Source organism: Manis pentadactyla, chromosome 1, assembly GCF_030020395.1.
Source record: "Manis pentadactyla isolate mManPen7 chromosome 1, mManPen7.hap1, whole genome shotgun sequence".
NCBI classification, from domain to species: Eukaryota; Metazoa; Chordata; class Mammalia; order Pholidota; family Manidae; genus Manis; species Manis pentadactyla.
In genome coordinates, this window is record NC_080019.1 from 200,995,167 (window position 1) to 201,023,062 (window position 27,896).

The 27,896-nt window shown below is 55.4% G+C and overlaps 1 protein-coding gene and 1 long non-coding RNA gene across 11 annotated transcripts in view; one reads left to right on the forward strand and one right to left on the reverse strand.

Annotated features, from left to right (window-relative positions):
• Nucleotides 1-27,896, reverse strand: part of IQSEC1 (IQ motif and Sec7 domain ArfGEF 1) — a 381,158-nt gene that overhangs the window by 104,433 nt on the left and 248,829 nt on the right. Inside the window, exon 1 of one of the 10 annotated variants that reach the window (XM_036911505.2) lies at nt 16,520-16,889. The exons of 7 other annotated variants lie outside the window; for them this stretch is intronic. In XM_036911505.2, coding sequence (XP_036767400.1) covers nt 16,520-16,587 — 68 coding nt within the window. In that variant the 5' untranslated portion in view covers nt 16,588-16,889. Of the gene's footprint in view, nt 1-10,737; nt 10,879-16,519; nt 16,890-27,896 lie in introns of those variants that run through there. 2 more of the 10 variants (XM_057506094.1, XM_036911514.2) reach the window with 2 other exon arrangements.
• On the forward strand, nt 17,840-27,872 carry LOC118925570 (uncharacterized). Its single transcript, XR_008998961.1, has 3 exons — nt 17,840-18,192; nt 24,305-24,504; nt 27,537-27,872. It is a non-coding gene; the product is annotated as an uncharacterized LOC118925570 (long non-coding RNA).

Consider the following 27,896-nt stretch of genomic DNA (forward strand, 5'->3'; position numbering starts at 1 on the left):
CAACGACTTTATGTGTTTGTAAAATAGGACTACAAAGTCCCCCTACCTTAGTACCCAGGCTCCTCCCCTCCTCCTCCCACCCGGAGGTGGGGTCTATTTCCCGCCTCACGTCTGCGTGACTTTCTTTGCACAGTAGGATGTGGCAGAAGGGATGACTGAGCCAGCTCCAAGCTGGGCCTCAAGATGCCTTGTGGCCCACCCCTGCCCTCTGGAAATGCTGCCCTCAGACTGCCGTGGGCGGAAGCTGGCTGCCCTTCCGGGGTCCACCATGTACGGAAGCTGGCCTGCCCACTGGGGCCAGCGGCCAGGAGGAGGGGAAGTGAGGTGCCGAGCGCCTCCTGCAGACGTTAACTGGGGCCATCTGGACTGTCCAGTGACCCTCTCTGGGTGCAGCAAGTGAGTGAGCCCAGGGAGACCAGCCGAGCCGCCCAGATTCCCGGCACAATTGCGCACAGTCAGAAACTGCGGCTGCTGTAAGCTGCTATGTTCTGGGTGGTTTGTTACACAGCAAGAGGAAAATGAAATACATGCCATGTTCATCACTAGTGAGACTGCCTGGGGGTGTCACAGCTCCGCCAGGCCCGTGGTCCCAGGAGGCAGAACCATGGCCCTGAAGGGGTCCCTGGACCTGTCAGGGCACATTTGTGGAATGGAATTGCAAAGCCCTTGCCATAAGTGGGTACCTCTCTTTCTCTTTCCAGGTGAGGAGTGACTACACTTGCTCAAAATTGCCTTTGCCAGGACCTTTCCTCCTCCAGATCCAGCCTCTGGGTCCTCCCTCTCCAGAAGCCCCCCACCCTGTGGGCAGCAGACACCCCGAGACACTCCACCAGCTCCCTGCTGTGGGCAGGAGGCTGCCACAGGGTAGGCAGGGTTTGCAATGAGGATGGGCGGACACAGACCCCCAGAAGGTGACTGCAGGACTGTCAGCCGAGGATTCCACCTTTGGGAGTCATGCAGCGTCCATATGCACCAGATGGGGCTCTACTCCCACAACCGACCCAACGGCCGTTTCAATCATCCAGATGATAGAGCAGGGGGGCATCAGCTGGGGGCCAGCTGCCGCCCGGGAGGAGGGCAGACGCCAGGCTGGGGAACACAAGAGCCTCTCTCCACCTACCTACTGTACCTACTCTCCTGGTCAGCACCCCAAATCCCAAAGGAAAGCTCAATTATGGGTGTTACTTTCTGGCTGGCAAGGACCATGGACAATTCACAGGGCATACCTCAGTTTTTGCATCTGCAGAATAGGGTGAATATTCCTACCTGATGGGATTGCTTGAGAATTAAATGAGCACACAGGAGGGCCCGACACATATTCAGTACTCAGAGAACAGCACGTCATTATTGCTGCCACTGGAAACCCCAGACCACCCCAGCTCCCTCCCTTGTCTCTGCTCCTGTGTCACCCAGCAGGGCGTGACCCTTGCAGGGAGTGGCTCTCTGCAGGGGAGAAGCAGCCCTGAGGCCTCACTGTGGTCTGCTATCTCCCCGTATCTGTGCTTGCAGATGAAAGGTGGCCTACTAGTAGTTCTTGGCAGTTTGAAGCTTGGGGCCAAGCCCAGAGGTCTTTCCCTGTTTCCGGGGCCCACCTCTCACCCCACTGTGCTTGGTGAGGGGCCCACAGCATGCTCAGCTTGCCGTCGGTACCCATCTGGACCACCATCTCCGGCCAGGCGCACAGAATCCCCTGGCCTGTGGGACGGAGCACGGCTTACAGGCCTTCCAGCTCTGACTTCCTGTGTGCACCTGCTGGGCAGCAGGTGAGGGGGCAGTGACAGCGCATCTCTGCACATTCACCAGCCCTTTTCTGTGGGCCAGGCAGCCGCTGGCCCCCAGGGGCTCATCTGATCTCGCTCTTGAGGCAGACCAAGCAGGGGCGCATGTCATACAGCTCTTGTGGGCTCTGAATCTACCAACCTGGGTTCACATTCCCCATCTGATATTACTGAATAAACCTGGCCAAGTGCCTTAACCTCTCTCTCAGTTTCTTCATCCACCAAGTGGACTGTTACAAGTGCTGCAGAAAACAACACCACCTTCAGAGTAGCAGGTGTGTCTCCACTTCAGTAAAGGGATCTCAGAGGGCCATGGCCAGTGTCTGCTTTCTGGAGCCAGGAACCAGCTGGCATTGATGGCATCCATGCTGGAGCAGAACAATTTGAGGGACAAATAAACATCCTTAGGATTTCAGCACCAGATTTTTTTTGGACATGAAGAGCCCGTATTTCCTACACAAACACAATCCAGCTACAGTCTTCTCCTCTAGATCTCAGCCCTGGGCAACAGATCCCCTGGCACTGCAAAGCCCATCACAACAGCATGGGACGCCGGAGGACGGCATGATCTGTGTAAGGGCCTGACTGTGTTGGGCACACGCAGATGCTCCACACAACGCAGCTGTTATTCATGTTTGTGTGACTGTACCTCCAGTGCAGGCCAGAGACCCAGGGAGGGGCATGAGTAGGGGACAGTGCTGGGTTATATCTGTACTTGAAAATGAAATGCGGTTGCTTCTGTGGTTCTCAGTGGTTCTGAAATTTGGGGCTGAACCCAGCTGCCTCCACCTATGGTGCCCCTCCACCCACCACCTGCCTCCCTCTGGGGCCCTGAAGCCAAGCAGGACAGGTGGCTCGTGACCACCACACTGCTGGACACTGTCTCTCCCCATTGAAGCTCAGAGGTGGCCCCAGCTGGCCCTGCCTCCAGCAAATGCACTTAAGGAATGAGGGGGGACATCCCCCAACAGGGGTCTCCATTCTCCACGCCTGGTTGGAGGTGGGTCCAGCCTACCCGGACTCTCCCCTGGGAGGGGGTGCTGGAAGCCCCCAGCCCCTCTTTCCTTTGAGCGTGAAGGCCTAGGTGGCTGTCCGCCCTGTTCCTCCTTCTGCCACCAGGCCCAACCCCCATCTTGGAGAGGCTCCCACTGACCGCCCAGCTGCAGTGACCGTCACCAAGCCGTTCCCCATCCCTGCATTTTCTCCGCCTCCTGCAGGGTCTGAGGGCCTTATTTTGCTCACTTATTTCCTGCATTCTAACAACAGCCTTCTAACAACAACTCCAGGGGGAAAGGATCTGGGTTTGATTCCTCGCTCCTTTGAGCAGTGCCTGGCCTACAGCAGGTGGTCAGTAAATATTAGCTGAACGACGTATTAATAATAGAATAACTCACTTGATCTGCTCCCAGGGCAGGAAAGGGAGGGGGATGCCTAGCTGCCATCCTGAGGTGGTGATTAGTAAGGCAACTGAGGCTCAGAGAAGTGACGTGACTTACCCAAGGCCACACAGCTTGTACACAAGAAAGCTTAGGACTTACTATGGTTTGTCCCTTCTGAGAGTTGACCACGCAGAGGAAGGAACTGTAACAGCCAACATTTACTGAGGCCTGCAAGGTGTTAGGCATTGGCTAGGTATTTTCCAAAGATTTGTTCATTGGCCCACTCCATGAGGTAGTTGTAGGCCCACGATGCTGATGTAAACCTGAGGCCCAGAGAGGCCCTGTGACTTGTCCTGGGTCCTACAGCAAGGCAGCAGTCCATCTAAGACTGGTACTCAGGCTGTCAGACTTCCCCTTGCTGAAAGGACAGCAAGGCTACCTCAGGTTTCCCTTTTGCAATGAGTGTGTGGGCAGGGTGACCTCTGACTTGGTGTGATGTCATCAGGGAGGTGGGTCTCTGGCCTGGGAAGTCTTAGGGCCGAAAAGAGAAGTGAGGAGTAACTGTTTCCCCATTCTGCCAGCTTTCCACCCTGGCACCGAGCCAGCTGGGAGAGCACCTCCCTTTGACTACTTCCTCCGGAAATTCCCCGGAAATGCCCCCGTGCCCACAGCCCCAGCCTCCAGGCCAAAGGGCCTCACACCTCACACCCACTTAAGATCACCCCAAGAAGACACTAATAGTCAAAATAATTAACAGGTTGTTATGTGTGTGTGTGTGTGTGTGTGTGTGTGTGTGTGTGTGTGTGCTTCACACACACATACACACTTCATTTACACATGTTGCTGTGTGGATGAATATATATACATTTGAGCCTGAACAACACAGGTTTGAACTGCATGGTCCACTTACATGTGGATTTTTTTCAATAAATACATTGGAGAAGTTTTTGGAGATCTGTGCCAATTTGAAAAAGCACTTCCTTTTCTCTAGCTTATCTTATTGTAAGACTATAGCAGACAGTACATGTAACCTACAAAATACGTGTCAATCAGCCGTTCAGGTGAGTGATGAGGCTTCCGGTCAACGGCAGGCTATTAGCAGTGAAGTTTCTGGGGTGTCACAAGTTATATGCAGATTTTCAACTATGCACGGGTTGGTACCCCTAACTCCCACATTATTCAATAGTCAACTGTATAATATATATATATATATATATCTTAAATATAAATATTTCTACATCGTGCTGGTCAGATGAATCTTTGTCTACATGGGGAGCAGCGAGGGAGGCTGAGCGGTCAGCGGGCTGGGGACAGGGGCTGTAGCAGACCACGGCTGCATTTCTCAGGGCCCCTCCGCTCGGCCTGTAGGCACCGGACTCCTGCCTCACCGTCCGCCTCTGGTCTTCACCCTGCCAGCCTGGCCTCCCTTCATGCTCTGGAGGCATCCTTGTCAAACTCAGATCTGATTACGATAGGACAGCAGATGGTTAAGAGCCTGAGTTTTGGGGTCCAGCAGATTTGGGGTTTGAGGCCCTTTGCTAATGGTGTGACCTTGGGCAAGTGCCTGTGTCTTCCTAAGCCTTAGTTTTCTCATCCGTAGGATTATAAGCAACCCTTCGTCGTGGGGTTGACCGTACGGGATGGTGCCTGTCGAGTCACCTAGCACAGTGCCTGGCAGCCCTCTCAGGTGGTAGTGGTCGATGCTGGATGTTTCTGCCTGCCGGGCCTCCATTCTTACTTCGGTTAAGGTTACCCCAATTTTCTCTGGAGACTCCCTCTCCTCCTCTCTTAGTCCATCTCCTGTGTGTGGGCAGATTCCAGCCCTAATTCCAGAGTATTTCCCCCTCCTGCAAAAGCAATTGGTGCAGAGATGGGCATGTGACCCAAGCTAGCCCAGTGAGAGTTTGTTCCAGAGTTCTGTTAAAATGGTTTCTGATGAGATTATTAGCTGTAACTCTTGGAAACCTGGTGCTCCTGGGGCCAGCATGGCAGAGGGGCTGCCTCAGAATAAAGACACAAGAGATGAAAGGAGTCAGCAAGTCACCAGTGTCTCGAGATACATTGTTGAGCCCCTGAATCAAACTGTACCTGAAGCCCTATTTCAGAAATAGAGGGTAATACATTCAACTTTTGGCTTAAGACTGTCCAGGGTTTTTTTGTTGTTTATTTTTATTACTTGCAACTAAACGTGACTGGTTAATTCAACCTCCCTGCTCAAAACCCCTGATGGCTCCTCTGTGCCCACAGAGAGTCTGCTCTGGGTCCTGGAGCCCATCTGCCTTCCTTTTTGGCCTCAATCCTGGTCCTCATCCCAACCAGACCTGCTGCCACCCAAGATTGATGGCTGTTCCAGAAACACACTGTGGGAACTCAATCTACAGGTTCCACCCAAGTTTTCCTCCTGTCTCTCCACTTGGCCTGTTCCTACTCACACTCCAGACCTGGCTCAGATGTCATCTACCCAGAAACCTCCTCTAAATACCCGCCGCCACTCTGAAATGTCAATGACACCTCCCTTTGGCCTCCCACCACTCTCTAATTGTATCCCTGGGTACAAGTCACTAGTTTTTTCTTTTTCCTCTTCAAAGAACTTTTATAACTGTATCATTTAAGAAACGAACACCTTGGATTGAACTGGGATTTGACAAGTTCAAAATGTGGTTTTAACTCACCAAGTGCATTTCCTGAACCCTTCACCTGACCAGCAGACACAGAGCTGAATGAATGGGTACCTGCCCTTGGGGGACTTATAGTCTGAACCAAACAGTTTCCCATTTGGCTCAAGTCCACGGTTGTAAAAATGACAATTTTTAAGTGTTCTGATCCAACTGAGGGCATTTCTTGTACTTGGGGATAATAATCACTGACATTTATGGAGCCACTGGTAGGTCATCCCATGTGGGCATGTCCATGGATAATGGAATTTAATCCTCACCTTTGTGAAATGCTTCCTCATTTTACAGATGAGGAAACTGAGGCTCAGAGAGGGAGCTGTCCAAGGTGTGATAACAACCAAACGGGGATCTGGGATCTGGCTCTCCATCTTCCAGCCCATTCTATGTTCTTTCTCCTGGTTTATCTCAGCTACAAGTGAACAGTTTTAGGGCAGCTTAGAAGTGGCTTAAAAATTTGCCACTTAAAGCTCAGAGCCAAGTTGGCTTCCCCAGGGTGCTCATGAGCCGTCCATGCCCACTTGGGCATGAGGGTGTTAACTTCACAATTCACAATTCACGCCTGGGCCTTGGCTATGACATGCCCTGTTCTGCAGGCATTGGGTTTCAGATTTACTGTGTTTGCTTCCGGCTGCCCGTATGACTGGGGTCTTGGTGGTTAGTGTGCTGGGAAGGTGTTTCAACACACAACTGTTTTGAACATGGTGACTTCCCCATGCATCTCTGCCATGGGTGGTGTCCCAAGAAGCCTCTTGCTGGCAGATCAGAAGCCACTGAGCCTGGGCAAGGTGCAAATCACAAACCCCAAGTTTGCAGGGAAATAAGTTGGATGGACTTACTTGAAACAGGCCTTCTGTTCTGGTCCCTTATTCATCATTCTCTGCAAAGTGGGAATGAGCAGCCTGGGGCTGTGTGGTGCGGCAGGAATGAGGCAACACATGGAAAGGTACAGGCACACAGTAGGTGCTCACTAAGTGCTCATTCTTTCCCGTCCTCCCAGCCTCGAAGCTGGGGCCATCTTTCACCCACATGCAGCCTCTCACAGTTGCCCCCCACACCCACCCAGGCACCTATCCTGACCTCTGAGCCCTGCTGGCAACTCGACAGCCAGGCTAACCCTACCGTGCACATGTCCTGAACCAACCTGAGCCCCAAATGGATCCCCAGGGCTTCTGCTCCCTTGCTTCCTATTCCATAGGCCAAGTCCTCCTTTGCCCCCCAAAGCTGGCTCAGCTGCCACCTCTTCCAGGAAGCCCTTGGGGAACCAGGCCTGATGTGAGTTCTGACATTCCTCCTGGAGGCTCCCACATGCTCTGGAGCTCACTCCCATCTCAGCCCTGATCGCCCTGGGTGGCAGCTTCCTCTTTTCCTCCTCTTTTCCCCAGGCTCTAGTCAGCATTCCCAAGACAGAAATACCATGTTGCTCACTGCAAACTGGCCCTTGCCATGGCCTGTTCCAGGGTAGGGAGCAGGCCCCGCATGTCAGGCACAGAGCTGGGGACCCCGCATGGAGAAGGCCTGCCTCAAAGTGAAGCCACTAGGGAGGAAAGCAGAGGTGAGAGTAGGAAAGTCCAAACCTGTTACAGAAATCGAACCCCTGAATCCAGCCATTCCTGAAGCTTGTTGCCCTGAGACTTCTCAGTTCCATGAGCCAATGAAGCCACCTTTCTGCTTACACCTGATTGATTTGGATGTCTGTCCCTTTCAACTAGCTGGGTCCTCACTGACAAATAGCCTCAGTGAGGTGCCCTGACAGACCCAAGGACACACGGCTAAGAGAGTAACAGGGCTGAGACTCACACCAAGGTCTTCAGCAGCCTGACCACGCCCAAGAAATCTGCCCAAAAGCCCTCGAGGCCAGGCCCCAGCTGACAGCTGCCTCAATGGGCCCCACATCCTGGGTGCAGCCCGGACACCCCACTCTGCCTGGCCAGTCCTCTCACCTCTTTCCCAGAAGCAGCTGAAGTCACACTAGTACGGGCCCTGGTTTGCTCATCCATCCAATGGGGCTAACGGCCCCGCCCTCACGGATGTGGTGAGGGTCAAAGGGCGCCTGGCACTGGGCTGGCCCAGAAAGCCTTTGGTGAGCACACGTCCCCTCCCACCTGCCCTCCCATCTGACACTGACAGATGCTGTGCTCAGCAGACCCCGGTCCCCACTTGGGGGCCACGTGGGGGTCCACACACACCCTGCCCACATCTGGCCAGTTCCTCCTGCTCGGCAGTGACCCCACTTCTGGGCAGGGGGCCCAAAGGTCAAGCTGCTCCAGCTCTCTAATGGGGGTGGGGGTCCTGCCCAGCCCCTGCTCGCTGCAAGCTCAGGGGAGGGGCTTCAAATAGGATGAGGCTGGCAGGCTCTGGGAGACAGGAGGGCCTGAGCTGGCTTTCTGACCCACCCCAGACCCATTTCCCAGGGGACAGGGTCATCAGGAAAGTATCTAGGCCTAAGGAAAACCCTGGTGCCTCCAGGGAGGCAGGTGCTTCAAGGTGCCAAGGGAAGGGACAGGAGAAGGCCCACCAACCTGAACTTATTTGTCGATCGTGAAACGATACCCCTTTCTGCTCAAGCAAGTGGAGGCTCAGGGAAGGCCTGTACCTTGACCAGACTTACAGAGGCAGGGCTGCAGCCCTGGGGCCTTAGCCAGGCCTTGAGGGGCTCTAATGGCTATAAAGCTGCATCGCATTTGGAGGGGCAGGAGAAGTCCAGGGTGACTTTTGAATGTTGAAGGACCTATTTTAGCAAAGCCACTTGAGGAGGATTTATGTTATTATGGGACTTGATCTGGGAACTTGCAGAAGTTTCAGGGGAAGGAGCAACTGTGGATGCCCATATCTCTCCTCAAAGCCCGGACATTCTCACCCAGCAGACAACAAAGGTCAGTCCTGCTCAACAGGCTTCTGCTTAGAGCTCCAGGCATCCCACGACCCTGTTCCCCGGGGGTTCCTGGCCCTCTTTGCCTGCCACCTGCTCTCTAAAGCAACTTCAAGTCCTTCTCCTTCAATTTTTTTGCTTTGCTTCATCCTAAGTAATGACATCAGGAATTGGCGCACCAGCAGATTTTGCTTTCTAATAGGTGGTATGTATCTATGGAAATAAAACACATCCGACCCGGTACCTCTCTCCGGCTGTCTATCCCCTTCTCCTTTTTATCTGGTTTGTTTACCACTTTTGTATCCCCACAGACAAGACCATGCCTGGCACACAGCAGCTGCTCGATAAATGTTTGCTGAATGGTTGTTCATGAATGTTCTGATGTGTCTGAAACTCTGCTGGGAGTTATGGAGTGCGTCAGGGTGCCTGGCTCTACCTGGCCTGCTCATAGGTGAGAACGTGAGGCCTCAGGACAGGAGGCAGCTTCTTTGAGTCCCCGATGAACCAGCAGACGTGCGTGTCCAGAGCCCAGCTGTCCCGGCTCTGGTCATGCTCCTCCTGCCCTGCCTTCAGGACTGAAACGGGCCTGCCTTGGAAGGGTGTTGGTGTATACCTGGCTAGGCTCCCAGCTTGTGCCCCAGACCCCAACAGAGAGCTCGAGGCAGGAGCCCTGGGCTCTGAGCTGCCTGACCACTGGGGGCATGCGGGAGCTCTGTGGATGGGTCAGAGGCAGCTTTGCAGGCCTGAGTTCCAAGAGCCGTCCTGGGAGCTCACTCCTATGGCCCATCCTCCCGACCCCAACCCTGGCTCCTGGGGGGCAGCAGGGCAGGCAGGCCCTCCTTAGCACTGGAGTCCAGCCCACTGCGGAAGGAAAGAGTGAGGCCCAGTGACGGGGCAGTCATGGGGTCATTCACCCCTGCACCCCAGACAGAGGCTGTTTGACACACTGAGGGGCTCAGAGTCATTATGGGTTCCGGCCCCAGCTCCCCAGCTTCCGCCTGCTGTGGGACACTGCACATACGCCCTAGCCTCATGAGCCGGTTGCCTCATAGCCGACGGGGACGGTCCTCCTTTCTGGGGCTGGTATGAAGGTTAGACAGGGAGGAGACTCAGCGGGGACTCTCCCTGGTGGGCAGGTGGCCCGGGCCCCCATCTTACTAAAGGGGATTTCCCAAGGGACAGTGACAAAGGGCTTCACCGAGTCTCTCATTCTCGTGTCCAGAGCGGCCCATCCCCCAGGGGACTGTCCCCCAAGTCCCTGCCGGGCCCAGGGACCAGCATGTCCTCAAGGTCCCAATCTGTGCCATTTCAGAAAGAAGCTGAAGCTGCGGGTAGGTCATGGAGGATCCCGGAGGGACAAACACCGGGCCACCGAGCAGAAGGGGAAGTGGCCCTGGGCAGTGCAGCCGGGGCAGACCTGCCCAAGGCGGTGTCCTCTCAGCACAAAGTTGATCCCAGTGGACTGACTGACAGACAGACAGACAGGAGTCCCGGGTCCTGGGGCCTGGGGAAGCTTTCTGCTCCTTCTACCCCCAGCCTCCCTGTGCTCAAAGTCTGTGCTCCTCAGGGCAAGAGGGCAGCAGTCGGGGAAGGAAACAGCACCAGCTATACTCCAGGGGCCCTGGGCAATGTGTGACCTTTGCAGGCCTCAGTTTTCTCATCTGTGAAATGGGTATGGTCAAGAGCCCCTTTTTCTCAGGGTGGTTGTGAGGTCCCCGTGCTAAGAACCAAGCAACCTGGCTGGGCCAAGGGGCCCTAGACCTCCCACCCCACCAGAGCCTGGGCTGGTCTAATGCCCAGGGGAGCAGAAAAACTTCCCTCTTGCGGCTCAAGCTGCCCTTCCAGGCAGCTGTAGGGAAACACCTGGGGTTCCTGGGCCCAGGGTGGGACTGTGTGCCATGCAGGCAGTAAGACGAAGTCACAGAAAACAGTTCCAAGAAACATGGACATGGCTGATGAGAGCCCTGGAGACAGCAGGCTGCCCTCTCGGGCTCCGGACGCCCTCTCCCTCCCCCCGGTTGGCACTCGGTACTCACAGTGTCACTGGGCAGAGGGTGGAGGTCCTCCTGGCGCCCCAGCACCCAGCCTGCCTCCACGGTCCCTGGGGAGGAGCTGGGGGCCCTCCCCACTGCAGGGCCTGACTCTGACTTCCTCCCTGCTCAGCCGGCATCAAGGAAACCACGCCCTGGGGAGAGGTGTCAGGCGCCCTGGGCCCCCGCCCACCCTCTGACTGGGCCCCAGACACTGCCCGGGGGCTCCTCTGAGGTCTGACCAGGCCAAACAGCCTGCCTCAGGAGGCTCTGGCCCATAAATAATACAGCTCCCTCCCTGACCAGTCTCTCCTGGCCGATCGCATTTCGGGGCCACTTGTTCCCCTGAGGATCTTTATTCAGAGTGCCAGCCTGGCTGGGTCTCCGGCCACTGGGAGGGTGCTACGCTCTCACTGAGGGCCAGCCTAGCAGGCGGGACAAGGGCATAGGACAGGTGGCCATGGAGAGAGGCTGCCCTACTTACTCTGAAAACAGTCCCAGCCCAACTGGGACCTGGATGGCAGGGCAGAGTGGTCAGCCTGAGCTCCTTATGGCCAGGTACTGAGGAGGGTATCGAGGCTGCAGTGCTGTCAGCTCCCCACGCCTACCTGGCCCATCCCCGACTCTCAGAGGCCACACTGAGGTCCCTCCTCCAGGATGGGGATGATCTAGTTCCCATCCAAATCCCCACTGCCGTCATCTGCCGGTCTGTCTCCTTTGGGTATCAACCATTGTATCTCTTCTAGACTGGGGCACTGCCTCCTGACGGGTCTCTTCGTCCCCGGAGCCCATGCCCCTCCCTCTCTACTGTCTCATTTCCTTAAGCAGATCCAGTGATTGTTTCAAAACAGAAAGTACATCAGGGCACTATCCTGCTCCAAACCCAGCCCTGTCTCTCCCCCACCCCAGTACATTCTCACGTCCTCAGAAGGATCTGCCTGGCCCCCTTGGGGACTGCACATTCCTCCCCTCTTGGATCCCTGCCTGTCTCTTCAAACAGATCAGGCACCAGTCTGCCTCAGGGCCTTTGCACCTGCTCTTCCTTCTGCCTGGACTGCCCCTTCCCTCCCCAGATCTTCAAAAGCCCATGCCTTCCTGCCACTCTCAACTCAAGGCCACCCCCCTCAGATGTACCTGCCTTTCTTTCTTTTTAAAAACAGTTTTATTGAGATATAATTCACATTCCATAAAATCCACCCATTTAAACTGTACAACTTAGTGATTTCAGTATATTCACAGAGTTGTGCAAATGGCACCACCATCTAGGTTTAGAACATTTTCATCATACCAAAAAGAAACCCTGCACCCACTAACCGTCCCTCCCATTCCCCCTGCCCCAGTCCCCTGGAAACCACCTATTACTTCTGGACTCTATGGACTTACCTACTGTGGACATTCACATGCATGGAACCACACACTCGGTGGCCTTTTATGGCTGGTGTATTTCACTTAGCATAATGTTGTTAAGGTTTATCACATTGTAGCACATATCAGCACTCCATTCCTTTTCGTGGCTGCATGGGATTCCACTGCGTGGGTGTGCCACATTTAGCTCATCCACTCAGGAGAGGCCTTTCTTGATCACCCAGGTCAAGTGGCCCCCTCTGCCCCATTGCTCTAACAGCCCTTTCAGTTTTATCCCTCTGCCTTTAATGCTTGCCTGAAGACATCTTCATCTATTCATTTCACTACTGTTTCTCTCCTGCCCGAATGTCAGCTCCATGTGGCCTGGGCCATCGCCGTACCCACTGCCATATCCCCAGGGCCCAGAAGGTGCTCAGCAAACATTAGTTGATTGACTGAACAAAGCCCTTTCTGCTGTGTGCGGGTGTTGCTATGCCATGCAATCTCCCTGCTGGGCTCTGCGTTCTAGGACAACAAGTGCTGCCCTCACCAGGAACGGCCTCCCCAGTGACCCCAGCATGGAAGCCAGGAACTCCAGGCCCTGGAGCCTCAGATTCCTCCTCCATCCTTCCCAGAGTGGATGTTAGCTGGTTGGGGCTGCCAGGCACAGGGTAGGTCTTCAGCCCTTCACCAAAGCTTGATGGGAGGCGGGCAGTATGGCAGCATGGGGAACGACCAGGAGGGGAGGGCAGGCCTGCAGGGTCAAGGCCAGGTGAGCCCCTCATACGAAGGGTAAAGCAGCCTCTGGAAGAATCCATGTGCCCAGAGTGGTATGGAGGTGAGGAGGGGCCTGAAGACCCCATCCTCACTCTCAGGGAGTCTTGGCTACTGCAGGCTGTCACAGGACAGGAGAGCAGATGGGCTGGGGCCCAGGTGCAGGGCCAGGCCCTGTAGTGTGTGTGTGTTGCTGTGGGGGGGTGGGAGGAGGCAGGCAAAGGCATCATTGCAAGAGAGGTGTCAGCTCCAGTGGGAAAGAACCTCCCTGCATCCGAGCTGCCCAGGCATGACCCAGGCTGGGAGGCCGTGAGCATGCTGTCCCGGTGGTGTGTGCACAGGGCCCCCTGCTGAGGAGCCTCAGCTGGCTAATTGTCAGGAAAGCTCCCTGGAAGCTCCAGGAGCCTGGCAGCCAGCTGCTCCCCTGCCTCCTCCCCAGATGCACCACAGTGGGGGAGGGGCAGGGGGCTGTGTGCTCAGCAGAGCCCCCACCCCATGCTCACCCTTCAGCCTCTGCCCACCGGGGAGCTCCAACACCCCATTAGCCCTCAAGGCACAAAACGGTCTTCCATTCCCAGAATAACACCAGATGCAAAAGTGATTTTCCAGCCTGGCCCCAGAGGCTAAGGATTACCAGCACCACGGTCTAAGGCCTGTGACAGATGGACTTGGAGGTGTGAGGTCTGTGACAGGGCCACCACGCTGCAGCTGACCCACCCAGGCAGGCCCACAGGCATCGACTCATCTAGTCTCAGAACAACCCTAAAAGTCACTTAGGCAGTTGAAAGGAGCTGAGCCGGGTTTTGAACGCAGGTCTGCCTGACTGCAAAGCCTGGGATCTCCCCACTACATCACTGCGCGTCCCCACGCCAACACTTCGAGGGAAACGGATGCGCTGCGCTGGGTGCAGAGCCAGCAGGGCCCGTTCAGGTTCGTCCCGAGAGGCCCGCCCAGCTCGCCCTGCTCTCCTCACCTCACTGCGGGGGTCACGCTGAGGGGGGCTAGCAACCGCCTTGGACTGCACATCGTACAACCTGCCTTTGCAGCTTGGACTCCAGTTCCTAGGTGTCCCATCCAGGAGGTAGCTCAGAGCCAGAGGGAACCCTCCCAGAGACCGCAGGACAGAGTCCCAGAGACCCTGTCCCGGCTTCTCGGCCGCAGTTGCTGAGCCCCTGGGCAGAAGCCAGGGCTGGCCGGCCGGCAGCCCGCTCCCCACACACACCTCACGCTTTTCCAGATGTGAGCAGGACCCAGCCAGGGGCAACAGGCTCACACGGAGGGGAATCTGAAGACGCAAGTGGAAAACTATGTGTTGTCCGATTGCAACCCTCCAATTTGCCCCTGTGGCTGCCACCAGCCCCGCCTTGGGCCGCAGACCGGCTGACTCAGGTCCCCCAGGCTGCTGAGGGGGCTGGGATCCTGCCGAGGGCCTGCTTTGTCTGTCTGTCTGACTTGGGGAGTAGCCTCTGCCCTCTTAGGGGACCCCACAACAAAATGGGGTGGGGGTCTAGGAACACAGAATGTCTCCTGGAGGCCCCCCAGGCTCATCCCCCCCAGCTAACCACAGAGATGCCTTTTACTTATGGGTGCTAAGTTGGGGGTGTGAGGCACACCCAGCGCTAATTATGGCACCCACACCCACCCCAAGCTGTCACTGAGGGAGGTGGTCACCCCACCAGTGCTCACAGGTTCACAGCAGCCCTGCGCTGCAGGCCTGCTCACTGCCATTGTCCAGCTACCAGGGGCCACAAACTCTCTGAGCATTTGCCACGAACCACATGAGGCTCTACCTTACAGCCCTGTCAGGTAATTATTCCCACTCTGTAGATGAGGAAACTGAGGCACAGGGAGGCCAGGCTACTCCTCCTTAGAGGGATGAGTGCCTGGCAGAGCCTGGTGGGGCCTCCCAGTGCTGGGCCCACAGCCTCCTGTAAACAACCCCTGAGGTTTCCAGAGAGCCAATCCCCGGAAACCGCGGGAGGGAACAAGACGCAGGAAAATCCAACTGTGGTTACAGGAAAAAAGCATGTGGGGCACCTTGCCACAGCCCAGGGACTTGCCCTCTGCCTGGCCCGGCCTCCAAGGTACCTTCCGGGAGGTCTATCCCAGGGCCTAAAGGACAGGCGGGCACTGACTCACTCCGGGGGTGAGCTTTCCTCTCTCCATTCCCACAGCCAGCAGGCATCGCTATACAAAGAATGTCTCAGCCCTCACTGTCCTGTTGCCCTTAAGACAGGCCCTAGGCTTGTCCCTGTAGTGCCTTCCACCCTCACCCACCATCCATCCAGGCTGAGGTACAAGGTCCCAGACACTCCCACCCAGCAGCAGACACAACTGTGGCCATTGTAATGATGGTTTCTCATCACAGTGTGTGCTGGATGGATGGCTTTCCCCTTTCTCTTTGGCTGCCAGGAAGCTTGGCAATTTTTACCTCAATAGAAGGACCTCAGGACCCTGTATATCTCTCTTCCTATCTATATTTTTCCCCCTAGGTCCTATTCTAAGTTGTGCTTTTCCTGGTCCTGACAGTTTATTATTTAATTCATTGTAGTTATTTCCTATGAGCAGTCACAGATGTTTTGGAAAGGGAGGAAGAAAAGAAGGAAAAATTTATAGTTTATCTGCCAGATCATGAGGGTGGGAAGACAGAGGGAGAATCTTCCAACCCTTACCTTTGGTAAAAGCTCCCCTTGAAATAAAAAATACGTCCTTAGGTGGTGTCCTTATAGATGTCTTTCAAATAGGTGGCCGCCACTAAGTCCCTCCCATAAAAATTCTGACCCCACCGAATCTCCCTTTACAGAGAAGAGACGGAGACCCAGTCTTGCCTGCGATCACACAGGATCGGCTTCCTGCTCCTTGGTCTGAACCCTTTCAGCAGCTGGAAGGCTGGCACCAACCTTGGGGGAGTAGCCCTGTCCCCAGGGGGCAAAGGGCTCTGCTCCCTCCCCTGCCCTCACCTGCACAAGGGGGTCCAATCCGGGCACACCCCCATGTGGCTGGCTGAGAGGGAAGTACAATGACATCAATGGGAATCATATGTAATGCTAACGGAATGCTGGCAGCGCGCCCCAGGCCCTGGTCTTTGTGTATCACCTCAGTTAATCCTCATACTAATCCTGTAAGGATCTGCAGGTGGGAAACTTCAGTCAGACAGGTGAAGCCATGTCACGGCACTGATAATGCCAAAGCCAGTTTCGAACTGGGGCCCAAATCTGGGCTGCGTTCCCAGCCCTGGCTGACACCACTGATGTCATGGCCCTCTGCAGCATGAACCCCATTTCACTGACGGCTCACAGGCTCACAGAGGCCAAGGCCATCAGCCAGCATGTTACATGACAAGCGCTAGCTCCTTTGTGCCTAGGGAGGCTGCCGGCCACACTGTATCTGCTGCTGGCATCTTCCAGTGGGCACACCGGGTCCCAGCCAAATGCCTGCACACTCCCTGACCATGGTTCACTTGCCTCCCTCCCTCCCCGCAGGAGACTCTGAGCTTGTCTGGAGAATAGCGGGCAGGCCTTCCTGCCCTGCATCCCTGCTGCCCCCAGCCTGGGGCTGCCCTGGACCTCACAGAACCAATGCACACAGGCCAGCCTGGTGCCCACTCGCCCACGCCCACCAGGCCGTGGCCGGGCAGAGCTGCCTCGTCCACGCACATGCCCCCTGGTACCTGAGGGTCCTCACGGAGATGCAGTACTTCCACATAAGGCTCCACACGGCGCTGCCACCACCCTTCATGCCTGGCTAGGTGGGGGACCCACCGCCACTGCCCTCCAACCCTGGTCTCCTCCTGGCCAGGGGCTGGATCTCTTTGCTGGTTCTCAGGTCACTTCCTTCTTCATGGTGGAAAAAAGAAAGAAAAGGCCCAAAAGCCAGGGGAGAGGAGGAGGTGCTGGCTCCCAAGGGCCACTGCAGGTCCTACCCGTCTGGCTGCTCCAGACCCTCCTGGCTGAGTGGCCCTCGCACACCAGACCCTGTGGCCTCTGCACAGCCTTGCGCCTGCCTCCTGCCAGGAGACAGCGGTGGCTGCGGGCCAGGGGAACAGTGAGTCACTGGGGTGGGACGAGCGAGGGGCGTCTGCCCAGCGAGGGAACGTGCTCAGCTGCCTGGAGCCCAGGGGCCGTCCTGTGTCCAGAGGCTGGCCTGGGACAGGAGAGGCTGGGCCTGCGAGGGAGGGAGGTGGGCGGGCCCACATCCTCCTCATCTCCCCAGAGGCCTAAACCCAACACCACTGCCTGCAGCCCGGCCCACGGAAGCCCTGGCCAGCAGGGAGAGGAGGCTGCTCTGCCTGCTGGGCTCTGGGAGGAAGCTCTGGTGGACAGAGAACAAAAGACCGTCTGGCTGCTTCCTGGGAGAGTGGCTGGCCCCGGTGGTCTCCCTCTGCTGGGAGAGACAAAGCTGCCTGGCCTGGCCACTTCCCACTGTTTGATGGACAGTGCCAGGTGTGGCCAGCATCTCTGGCCTTCATTTCCCCTGACCAGCTGGGGCTCACGGGCCCCAGGGCCCTGGTCTAAGATCTCCACAGACCCAGAACTACTGCATTCAGTTCTTCCAATGGCCTTCCAGAGTGGATTTTATTATCATCTCCATTTTATATGTGAGGAAACTGAGGCATTGGGGTGGGGGGATGTCACTTAACCCTGTCACAGACCTGGGAAGGGGAGCAGATAGGATTTGAACCATGACCGCCTGGCTCCAGGGGCCTACAGTGGTGTAGTGAGAGCATTCCAGCTCCTCGGGCAGAGATGGGGGTGGAGGGTGGGGGCTGAAGGGCGGGGGCCCCTCTGAACAGCTGTGGGGTCTGGGCCTGAGCTGGGTCTGGGGTGTTTCCAGGCTAGGGACCCAGATGGAGCCCCCGCCCCTGCCCCCCAACAGCTGCTCCCAAGCCCAGCCCAGAGCAGGCAGCTGGGGCTTCCCAGCAGAGCCCCTGGGACAATGACTCACGGCTCAGGGTCAGTGCTCACAGAACCTACTTCTCTCCACCCACAGCCCCCATGAAGTCCCCCTGAGGCAGATGGGCCCAGATCCTGGCTTCCTGCAGGGCCCTGGACACCACACATCGCTGCCAGCGCCATCACGTCAAGTGGCCACAAGGCTGCCATTGCACCCATGAGGAATCCGAGGCCTGGGGAGGGGCACCACCTGCCCATGGACAGTGGGGTGGAGCTGGACCTCAGCCCAGGTCTCTGGGTCAAAGCCTGGCTCTGCCCCCGGGCCCCCTGCACTGGCCTGTGCAGGATGGCGACTCTCTCTCGGATTCCAGCCCGATTCCCACAATGCGGATCAGCAGCTGCAAGCCTGTCCACCCCCCTGAGCTGGGGGAGAACTTTATCTGAAAGCAAGGTGGGTTTCTGCAAAGGCTATGGTATCCTTGGGGGCCTTGGGGACCCATATTCTCCCCTTGTCACTAGCAGCCCCCACAGTGGGCCTCTACCTGCTGCAGGAACTCCTCCACAGCACCCCCAGGGAGGAGGCTGCTCGGCCTCAGCCCAAACACCCCCACTGACGGGAAGCTCACTACCTCTCAAGGCTGCCCATTCCATCGTGGGCCTCCACCAACCTCAGGAAACCCTCCCTTGGACAGAGCCTCCCGGGGGCTTTTTACACTGGCCTCACTTCCTTGTGCCACACTGAGTGAGACCTCCGTTCAGGAACTTATCTGGTCTGTCCTCCTACCAGTGCAAGTTTTCCCAACGTCTATTGTGGGTAGAGACAGCCTCTGTTTACACGTCTCCATACACCCACCCCAATATTCACAGGGCTATCTGCAGCCTGCCTCACCAGCTAACCATCCACAAGATCACTCACCCATCTGCACGCCCATTCACATCTCCCTTCCTTCTTTCCTACCCCCTTCCCCACCTTCCAGTCATCCACCAATTTATGCCCTCCTCTTCCTCCAACTGTACCCCCATCCATCCTCCACAGCCCCCACCCATCCCCACACCCATCCCCACCCATCTCCCATTCACCCACCCGTCCCTCTCTCCCCTCTGGTCTGGGCTGACCCCTGGTCCCCACAGGGTAAAGAACTATAACAGGTGGTCGGAACAAGCTCTTCCTCTTCGCAAACTGTCTTCCAGAACCCTCCCGCAGCCTCCATCAGCCCTGTGCCTCTCACCTGGTCCCCCGGGATTCCACACCCGGCCTGTCACATCCCGGGCAAATGTGAGCCTTCCCTCTCTCTCCGCCTCATGCCCTCCTGGTGCCTGCTAGCCTCTGATTTCCCTCATCTCCTGGGCCCTACAGCCCCACGTCCTGGGGCAGACCCCCTGGGCCTGGACTCAGCAACAGGGACACTGCACCCAGATGGGAGGAGTATTTGTCACACGCACCTTCCATGCCTGCCTGCTGCCAGACACCAGTCATGGCAGGGGCCTGGTGGAGAGGGGCAAGGGGCACATTGGGCCCTGGAGGAGATCCCAGAGAGGGGTGTTATTTTCAGGACCAGAGCCCAAGATCCTTGTGTGGTCCCCTTCCAGGTCCCTGTTCTCTTGTCCCAAAGTCTCTGGAGGGCCTGGGCCTCACGGACCGGTTCTTCCTTTGGCGGCAGCCACCTGTATCCGCCTCCTCTCCCACAGCATCGCATTAGCGCTTCCCTCCCCCACATTACAGAGGCAGAAACCAAGGCTCGGGGTGGGTGAGGCTTTCTCAGCTCCCAGGGCTCCGCTTCCTCCTCACAAGGCCACTGCTTTGGCTTGGATGGGGCTAGGAGACTATCTGGGGGTTTAGGAAAGCCTGGAGGTGAGTCTGAGGGCACAGAGAGCTCAGCATCCCTGCCCAGCAGAGGCTATACGCCACCTGCCATGCTCTCTGTCACAGGGTAGCCCTTGAAGATCTGCTTTTTGAAGGCCCTGGCAGCCCGCAGTCCACAGCTATCCTTCTGGGTCATGAGCTGCTCACGGCCCCCTGCACTCGCTGCATGCTGTCTCAGGGTGCTGATGGCAGCAGAGGCTGTACACAGCGCGGTGGCCTGGGGCATGTTGGGGCTCCCCACCCTTTCCACAACTGCCCTCTTCGTGTCCACTCAACCTCCATCAGCCCTGATGGGTTCATGTCCACACTACCCCCATCTTATGGATGAAGGAACTGAGGCCCAAGTGCTCTGTGGGTTCTTGAATGCTGGCTTAGCACATTCCGTCTTCAACACCAACAGTAGCTTGTCTTGAGAATGGGGCCAGATGTCTTATTCATCTCTGACACCCTTTTCTCTATGTGAGTCATCCCACCTCTCCAAGCCTCAGTTTGTTCCTCTGCAAAATGGGAGTTCAGCATCCATTCCCTCCTAGCTGGGGTGAGTAATAAGCGACTCCAGGCCCGCAGCGCTGTGTGCCCCTGTGTTCGAGACTTAAACTTTCGGATCATCTTCCGTAGGACAGCAGGGCTACATCAGCTGTCATTTCCAAAGCCTCTGGCCCTGCTGAAGAAAAGGATACATTTGTTCCCCGGGAGACGCTGATGCCATGGTGAACTTGGCCTTTGAGGGCAGGACACAGCGCTGGGCTTGTGCTCACAGGCGGCAGGCAGCTGCCTCAGCGAGGGCAGGGGTCGGGGGTCAGCAAGGACCCCGTCCGGAGGATCAAGGACTGGGATGGTACCCTTCCCTGGAGGCCAGGTGAGGAGGGTCTATGGCCTCAGTCTGGCCGTCAGACCTAGCTGGGTTTGTCCCCTCTACTTGCCTGGAGAGGACTCTCTGCGGTCTGAGGGCTCCAAAACCCCCAACTTCTGCCTCTGACTTAAGGGGCAAGCTACAGTTCCATGGATGTCTGCCTCCTTCACATATGGGCACACTCCACTCTACAAGCTGGCGAGCTGGAGGCGATGGTGGGCTTCAAGAGCCAGACCCCAACTCCTCCCGCTCTCTGGGTCTCTGTGTGGGCTCTCCATCCCTGCCTTCGGCCTGTCTCCCCAGCTACCCTCTCCACGGCTGCCTGTCACCTATAGGAGAAAGGCCAAACCTCAGCCAGGCAGGCAAGACCCTCTGTCTCCTGCCATCCACGCTGAGCTTCCAGATACCAAGCAGTGCCTGGGCCTCCAGGCCTACCCACCCTGGGCAGGAATTCTGCACACCTGGGCCAGCTATTCTCCACATGCCCTGGAGATTGATTGTCTACTCTGCTCGGGGCCCAGGGACTGAATACCAGGCTCCTGTGCTCTGTTGGGTGTGCACAGTGGGAGGCCCTGGCAGGAGTGGGAGGCTTGTGGGGTGGGATGGGCAGGAAGGATATTCACTGCCCCCTGCAGCCACAGCACCTGGCAGGTCGCCCTTGGCACACAGCTCTCTCTCTCTCTCTCTCTCTCTCTGGGGGTTCACGTAAATGCTCCCTCCCCACCCTCAGGTGCAGGGCTGGTAAGTCCTCCCCATTGTTGCCGACCCACTGTGTGGCCCGGGTGCCACACCTTCCCCCACCATCTCCCTTAACCTCACACCACCCCTGCATGCAGCCCTATCGGGGTTCACACCACACTGTGGACCCTGCTAGTGAGCCATCTGCTTCCTGCAGGACCCAGTTGCTACTCTTCAAGGTCACACCTCTAGGAAGCCAATTATTTGTTTGTTCCTCCATTCACTCAACATGTGTTAACGTCCTTACTCTGTGAAGATGGGCACTGCTACTTGGTGAGGAAGACCACGGAGCCTCATAGGGCTGACATTCTGTAGGAGGAATAACCAGCACCACATAAGCAAATAAGTATGACTTCCGGCAGTGGTCTGTGCCACGCACAAGCCGAATAAAGCATAGAATTTCTCTTAGTGACAAGCTTCCCTGGTCCTCTCCTCTCCTGTGCCTGGTCCTCTCCGTTCCCTGGGCTTCCGTGGGTATCACGTGTGTCTGTGGCCCGTACCTCAGTGCTCTAAGAGCCTGTGGGAGGTGGGGGAGGATGCCTCTGCACGCTCCCTGATAACCCTAAGTAGCAGCAGCCATGAACATGTCCCATTTTTACACATTAACAAACTGAGGTTCAGACACCTTCCCCAGGATTATACTTAAACCCAGCTCTGCCTGCCTGATTCCAAACCCAGAGCTCTTTCTCCTGTTTCAGGCAGAAAGCAAAATGAATCACCCATCATTTAAATGTGTATTCTTCCAGAGTAGGGCCAGGCACAAGGCAGGCACTTGACACATGTCCAGATGGCTGAATGTCAAAACCCTTATTTTTGCTGCTGCTTAAGCAGCATTTGCATTGTGGGCTGGGACGTCCCTATTTTCCAGGTGGGAAAATGGAGGCCCGTGGTGGCTAAGAGCACTGGGTCCCACGGGACCACGGGTGGGCTCCCAGCCTCCCAGGTTGCTGGCCAACCTGAGTTCTGCCATCTTGTCTCAGGCCTAGGAGGCTGCTAACAGCTCAGGGGGCAGGCAGGGCTGGCCACTGACTCAGGCTGGGTGCTGGGGAAGAAGCCAGGGAGGAGCTTTGCCATGTCCATCTTAGGGAGCATGAGGGACAGAGTCTAAGGCTCCAGCTGGGTGCCTAGGCCTGCTCTGATGCTCTACAGAGAGGAGACTGTAGGGGCAAGAACAGAAGCTAGGGCCAGAGGGCAGCTGATGCCTGGGCCCGGGAGGTGGCCCAAGACATGAGGATAAGTGACTGGATTCTAGAAACACTCTTAAAGCACAGCCAGTAGGGATTTCTGATAGATAAGGTGAGGGTGTGAGAGAGAAAGAGCAGCTGACACCTGGGCTTCTGGCCTGAGCAGCTAGGAGGATGGAGGCTTCTGCGATCGTGAAGGGGACACCGGGACAGTGAGTGGGGAGCAGGTGGGGTGGGGTGGGACAGAGCACTGGGAAGGTCATTGCTCTGTGGAAATGAGAGCTCTTGTTTTCCAGGAGTCAGAAATCCAGATTTTTGCATATAAGCTCTTGAATTTTATATGCTTGCAAGAAACTCAAATTTAAAATATGTGGGCTAATCCCATGCAGGCAAAATAAAGTCCATCTGTAGGTGTCTGGCCTACAGGCCTCCTCTTATACCCTTTGTTCCTTCTCGATTGTTAAGACTCACAGAGCTGCCACTTCCTCCACGAAGCTGCCCAGGATTGGTTCAGCTCCAGAGATGTTTGTGGCTCCTCACAGCCCCCTTGTGGGACTGAAAAAAACAGACTAGCAGTGGCTTGCAGGTGGATATGGGGTTTGCTCATCAGTTTCTCATACTCCCAATGAACAATCTGGCCCAGAGGAGTTCATGGATGATTATATGCTGGATGGATGAACAGCTCTCTCACTTGATCCCTCTGCCTTTCATTTTGCAAATGAGGAAACTGAGGCCCAGATTAGGGATGTGACCTGCCCAGGGCGGCATCTAGGGCCAGAGCCTACTCACTGTCCAGCCTCTGTTTGTCAGCTGCCCCTGAGACCGGGCGGGCAGGAAGTATGTAGACAATTGTACAATCTTATCATGTTTTGCCACTGCAGGGAAAAACAGGATCTGGAGCAGCTCCCAATCATCTGGGGGGAGTCTGTTCTGGGGCTCTCTCTCCAGGAGCCTGCCATGGTGGCTGCCACCTAGGATCCAGGCAGAGCCAGACCCTCAGACTGGGCACCTCTGTAGGTGGCCTGGCTGTGAGACAGATGGAGTCCCAAGGGGAAGGGCCTGACATCAGCAATCGGCCAAAGTGACAGCCAGCCCTCCCGGGTTCTCCCTTCTGAGAGTTCTGACCCAGTCCCATTCGGGCCTGCAGAGGGCAGAGAGTACAAGGGCCCTGTGGGGTGTTTGCTTAGATAGGCTGTGTCGGGAAAGCACTGTTAGCAGCGGAGGCCGCGGCCCCATTCCCCAGTGCTGGAGGTGGAGAGACGGAGTCTCTGAGGTGTCAGGTGACTTATCTCAAGTCACACAGCCAGGGAGAAGTCGATCTGGGACTCTGAGCGGGGTCCTCACTCTAAGACCTGACCCTTTTCCATGCTGCTGTGCTGCACCGGCCATGGGGCCTTTCCAAGCCGTCCTCTCACCTCCTCCCCAGTGAAATGAGGAAAGAAACAGGACCGGCCTTCAGGGGCCTTCGTGAAGATCCAACACATGGAAGGTGTCAGCACTGTGTGAATGTGCTTTGTGAAGCTATGTGAAAGGTTGTGTGTATAAAGCGATGCTCTTCTTAGCCTCTAGTCTTTAAATTTTCTGGGTGTGGCAATCTTTGAAATTCCCAGGGTGACACTTAGCTATCATCCAATAATAATACTAATACTAATACTCCTGGTTACTGAGTGCCTACTGCAGCCCTACGTGGGCCTGACTCATTGAATCCTTAAGCCCACCCTATGAGGTATTATGATCTCATTTATAGGGCAGGGAAACTAAGGCACAGAGAGGTTTACAAACATGCCCAGTGTTATGCAAATGGAAGGGGTAGAGTTAGGATTTGAACCCTGGCAATTCTGCCCCAAACCCACTATGCAATACGACTTTCCTAATCTGGTATGGAAGTCCTTCTCAGTGTCTAAGCCAAATCCTTTTACTGCAGGCTCTACTCATTCCCTAGCTCCTTCCTGGGCAAAGGAGAAAAGCTGATGCTTTTGCCCCGCATCATGTGCTGAAAGGCCCGACTTCTTTGGCTCCCAGCTCCCAGCTCCCTGGGTCTGGCGTGCATGTCAGGGCACACCAAACAGAAGCCCTCCCCGTGGCTGGCTGCACCCACACACGCGCCTCCTGCAAAAAGAACCAGTCAGGATCGCACCGTCCGGGCCACGACCTCACCTCCTCCCTGGCTTACCTGCCCCCTTTCCTTTCCACCCACTGCCTCAGGGCTGTTTCCCAAGCCCCACATCTGTCTCCATCAGTCCCCTGCCTGAATCTTCTCCATTGCTTTCCTCCATTCACACGAGTTCCCAGCTTCATCCTCATGCAGCCAGTCTGTTATGATGCAGACTCTCTCTGTGGGCATTCCAGTATTTAATTATTATTAAAAACATTAACTATTTAATGTTCTCCTTTTAAAGCAACTGGCTTAAAATTTTAGACCCAAGGCTGATGAAGCTTTTTCATCGAACTCCCAGTTACTAGGAACTATGGGCGACAGAGGAACAGGTTCAGTGACACCATGGGGGGAGGCGATCAGCTAAAAACTGCAGGCAGGATGTGCTAAGGGCAAATGGGCCAGTTCCTTCCACCAATAAGTTTCAAGGAGGACAAAGAAATGGGAACTTCCAGATAAAAGGAGACTTAAGGGATGCCTGCAGTGCCTGGCTCTTGTGAGGATCCTGATTTGAACAAATCAGCTGCAAAAAGACATTTTTGGAGATCATTTGGAAAACCTGAACCTGAAATAGAGTGTGGAGTTGGTGGAAGGAAGACAAAACACACAAGGCAAAACCATGACACCTGGGTGCAGGGGGGACCCCGAGGAGTCCTTCTCTGCTTCCAACTATGTTTCCACTTTGCACCAATAAAAAGCTGAAAACAGTGCAGAAAACAGCAAATTAACTCGCAGTGCACCCCTGAATGCATTCATTTTGAAAGGAAACTTTATATCACTCCCCCAAATGGAAAACTAGTATCACTTGCTGTAAGTAGAAGGTTACCATGAAAACAAGACAATGTTATTCCATTTCAGGCAGATACTGTTTCCTGCCAGGGTGCTGCTCTTCAAACCTGCCTTGTCTTTGTTAAGCATCTGGGAGGGGTGTGAACCAACTCCCTCCGTGGCCCACCTATACGGGAACACTGGCCTACAGGCAAGGTTCACCAAATATATTTCCTCGTCTTCTGCTTCTCCTCCCTCAAGGAGGGACCAGTGAGAAGCTTGGGGTGGGGTGGGGTGGGGTGTAGATCCATCCTGGCTGGTAGTTCCTGCAGCGGGGATGTCTCAGCTGGGGAGCACTGAGCCTCTACAGCAGCTTGGGGCTTCCTGCATCACAGAATCCAAAGCTTTGGAGCTGGGGGCCAGATGGTGAAACTGTCTAGAGTGGGGTGGGGTGCTGCCCAAGGCCACATGGCCAGCCTGTGTGGGAAAACCAGGAAGGACAAGACTACAGGTTTTCTGACCTTCAGTCCTACGATCAACTAACCTTTCCCTTGGTCGCAGATATTTGTTGGGTACCTACTGTATGCCAGGCACAGAGGGTGCACAAGACAGAGTTCCACAGAGCTGACATTTGGAGGCAGGGGATCGAGAAGATGAATGCCGAGTAAGCTGATGAGATACTATCCTATGTTGATGAGGGCGATAAAGGGACGGGAAAGGTGATAACTAGAGGAGGGTGATGCTATGCTAGCCAAGGTGATCAGGGAGGACCTCTCTGAGGAGGCGACATTTGAGCTCAGACCTGAAGGATGAAGGAGGAGGAAGAAGGGGGAAGTCTGGGGACAGAGGGCTCCAGGAGAAGCTAGTGCATGAGTATGTCCAGTCAGCTCTCAGCTACTCCTGACTTAAAAAAAATTTTTTGTATTTTGAGTTAACATCAGACTTACAGAAAAGTTGCAGGAAGAGTACAAAGGACTCTGTGTATCTTCACCCAGATTCCCATGTGTTACACTGCATCCCATTTGCCTTCCTCTCTCTCTCTAACACACATACATACACACACTCATTTTTTCCCAGAATTGCTTGACAGCAAGTTGCCCACCTCAAGTCCCTGCTACTTCACCAAGTGTCTTTCCTACGACAAGGACATTCTCTGACAGAATCACAGTCCAGTTTTCAAAGTCGGGACATTAACACTGATTCAATACTACTATCTAATCCTGGGATCTCATTCAGAGTTGCCAACTGACCTGACCTGTCCTCTACAGAGAAACACTCCCTGCTTCTTAGGCCTCCCTTATGAATATCCAGAGGGAATGTGTTCAGAGGATAGCCTTCCAAAGACCCAGCCTGACTGGGGGCAGACGGCGCAGTACGCGGGTAGCCAGCTCAGCACCGTATCAGGGCCTGATGCGGAAGGAATGATGTGCGTGCCTATAGACACTTCTTCACAAAATAGCTGCCTCTATTTTGAACCAAGTGAGAAAGTTAAAGCTTAAAAGTTAAAAAAAAAAAAAGATTATTTATGCAGCCTTACGTTTCCCTATCTATTCACACATCACTGCCCACCCTCATTAACTCCGTAAGCCCACCCTGCGGGGCACATTGAGCTGCAGGGCCTGGAAACTGCCACACTCCCCACCCCCAGCCCCCTGCCCCTGCCATGGAAATGACTGTTCCCATTGCACAATAATGCAAAGTTGTAAAATAAAAAACAGCAGCCTGTCTTTATGCAGAATTATGACATTTTGTTTTCTTCATTACTGAATTTTCAGGGCCCGCTTAAATGCTGCTTCCAAGGTGAACACCTCCCTTGTCCCATACTCATCCCAGCCTGACCACCACACACCAGACACGTGGGCTCTGCTGCGTATAGAGTAACTGTGCGCATACTTTGGGCTTAACAATCTCATGATAAGCCTGAGATTGGGCCCTGGCACCCAACTTCACAGATGGAGAGAGAGAGGTCCTAGAGTGCTGTGCTGGGGACTGCCATAACAAACTAGCACAGACTAGGGGGCTCACAGCACTTCTGGGGATTAAAAGTCCAAGGTCAAGGCATCTGCAGGGTTGGTGTCTCCTGAGGTTTCTCTCCTTGGCTTGTAGAGGGCAGCCGTCTCACTGTGTCCTCACACGGTATATTAGTCAGGGTTCTCCAGAGAAAGAGAACCAATAGGATGTATGTGTAGGTATGTACACACACACACACGTACGTATATTTTATTTGTCACAGGCATTGGCGCACACAACTAGAGAGGCTGACACGTCCCAGGACCTGCAGGTGGCCAGCTAGAGACCCAGGAAAGCTGGTGGTTGGTTCCAAACCAAATGCCAGGAAGCTTCAGATCCAGGAGGAAGCAATGCTTCAGTCTGAGTCTGGAGGCAGGAAAAACTGATGTCCAGCTCAAGGGCAGCCAGACAGGTGCATTCCTGCTTACTCAGCCTTTCTGCTCTATCCAGACCTTCAACTGATTGCACGAGGCTCACCCACACTGGGGAGGGCAATCTGCTCTGCTCAGTCTACTGATTCAAATGTCAGTCCTCCAGAAAACCCCTCACAGACACACCCAGAATAGTCTACTTAAAATTTTAG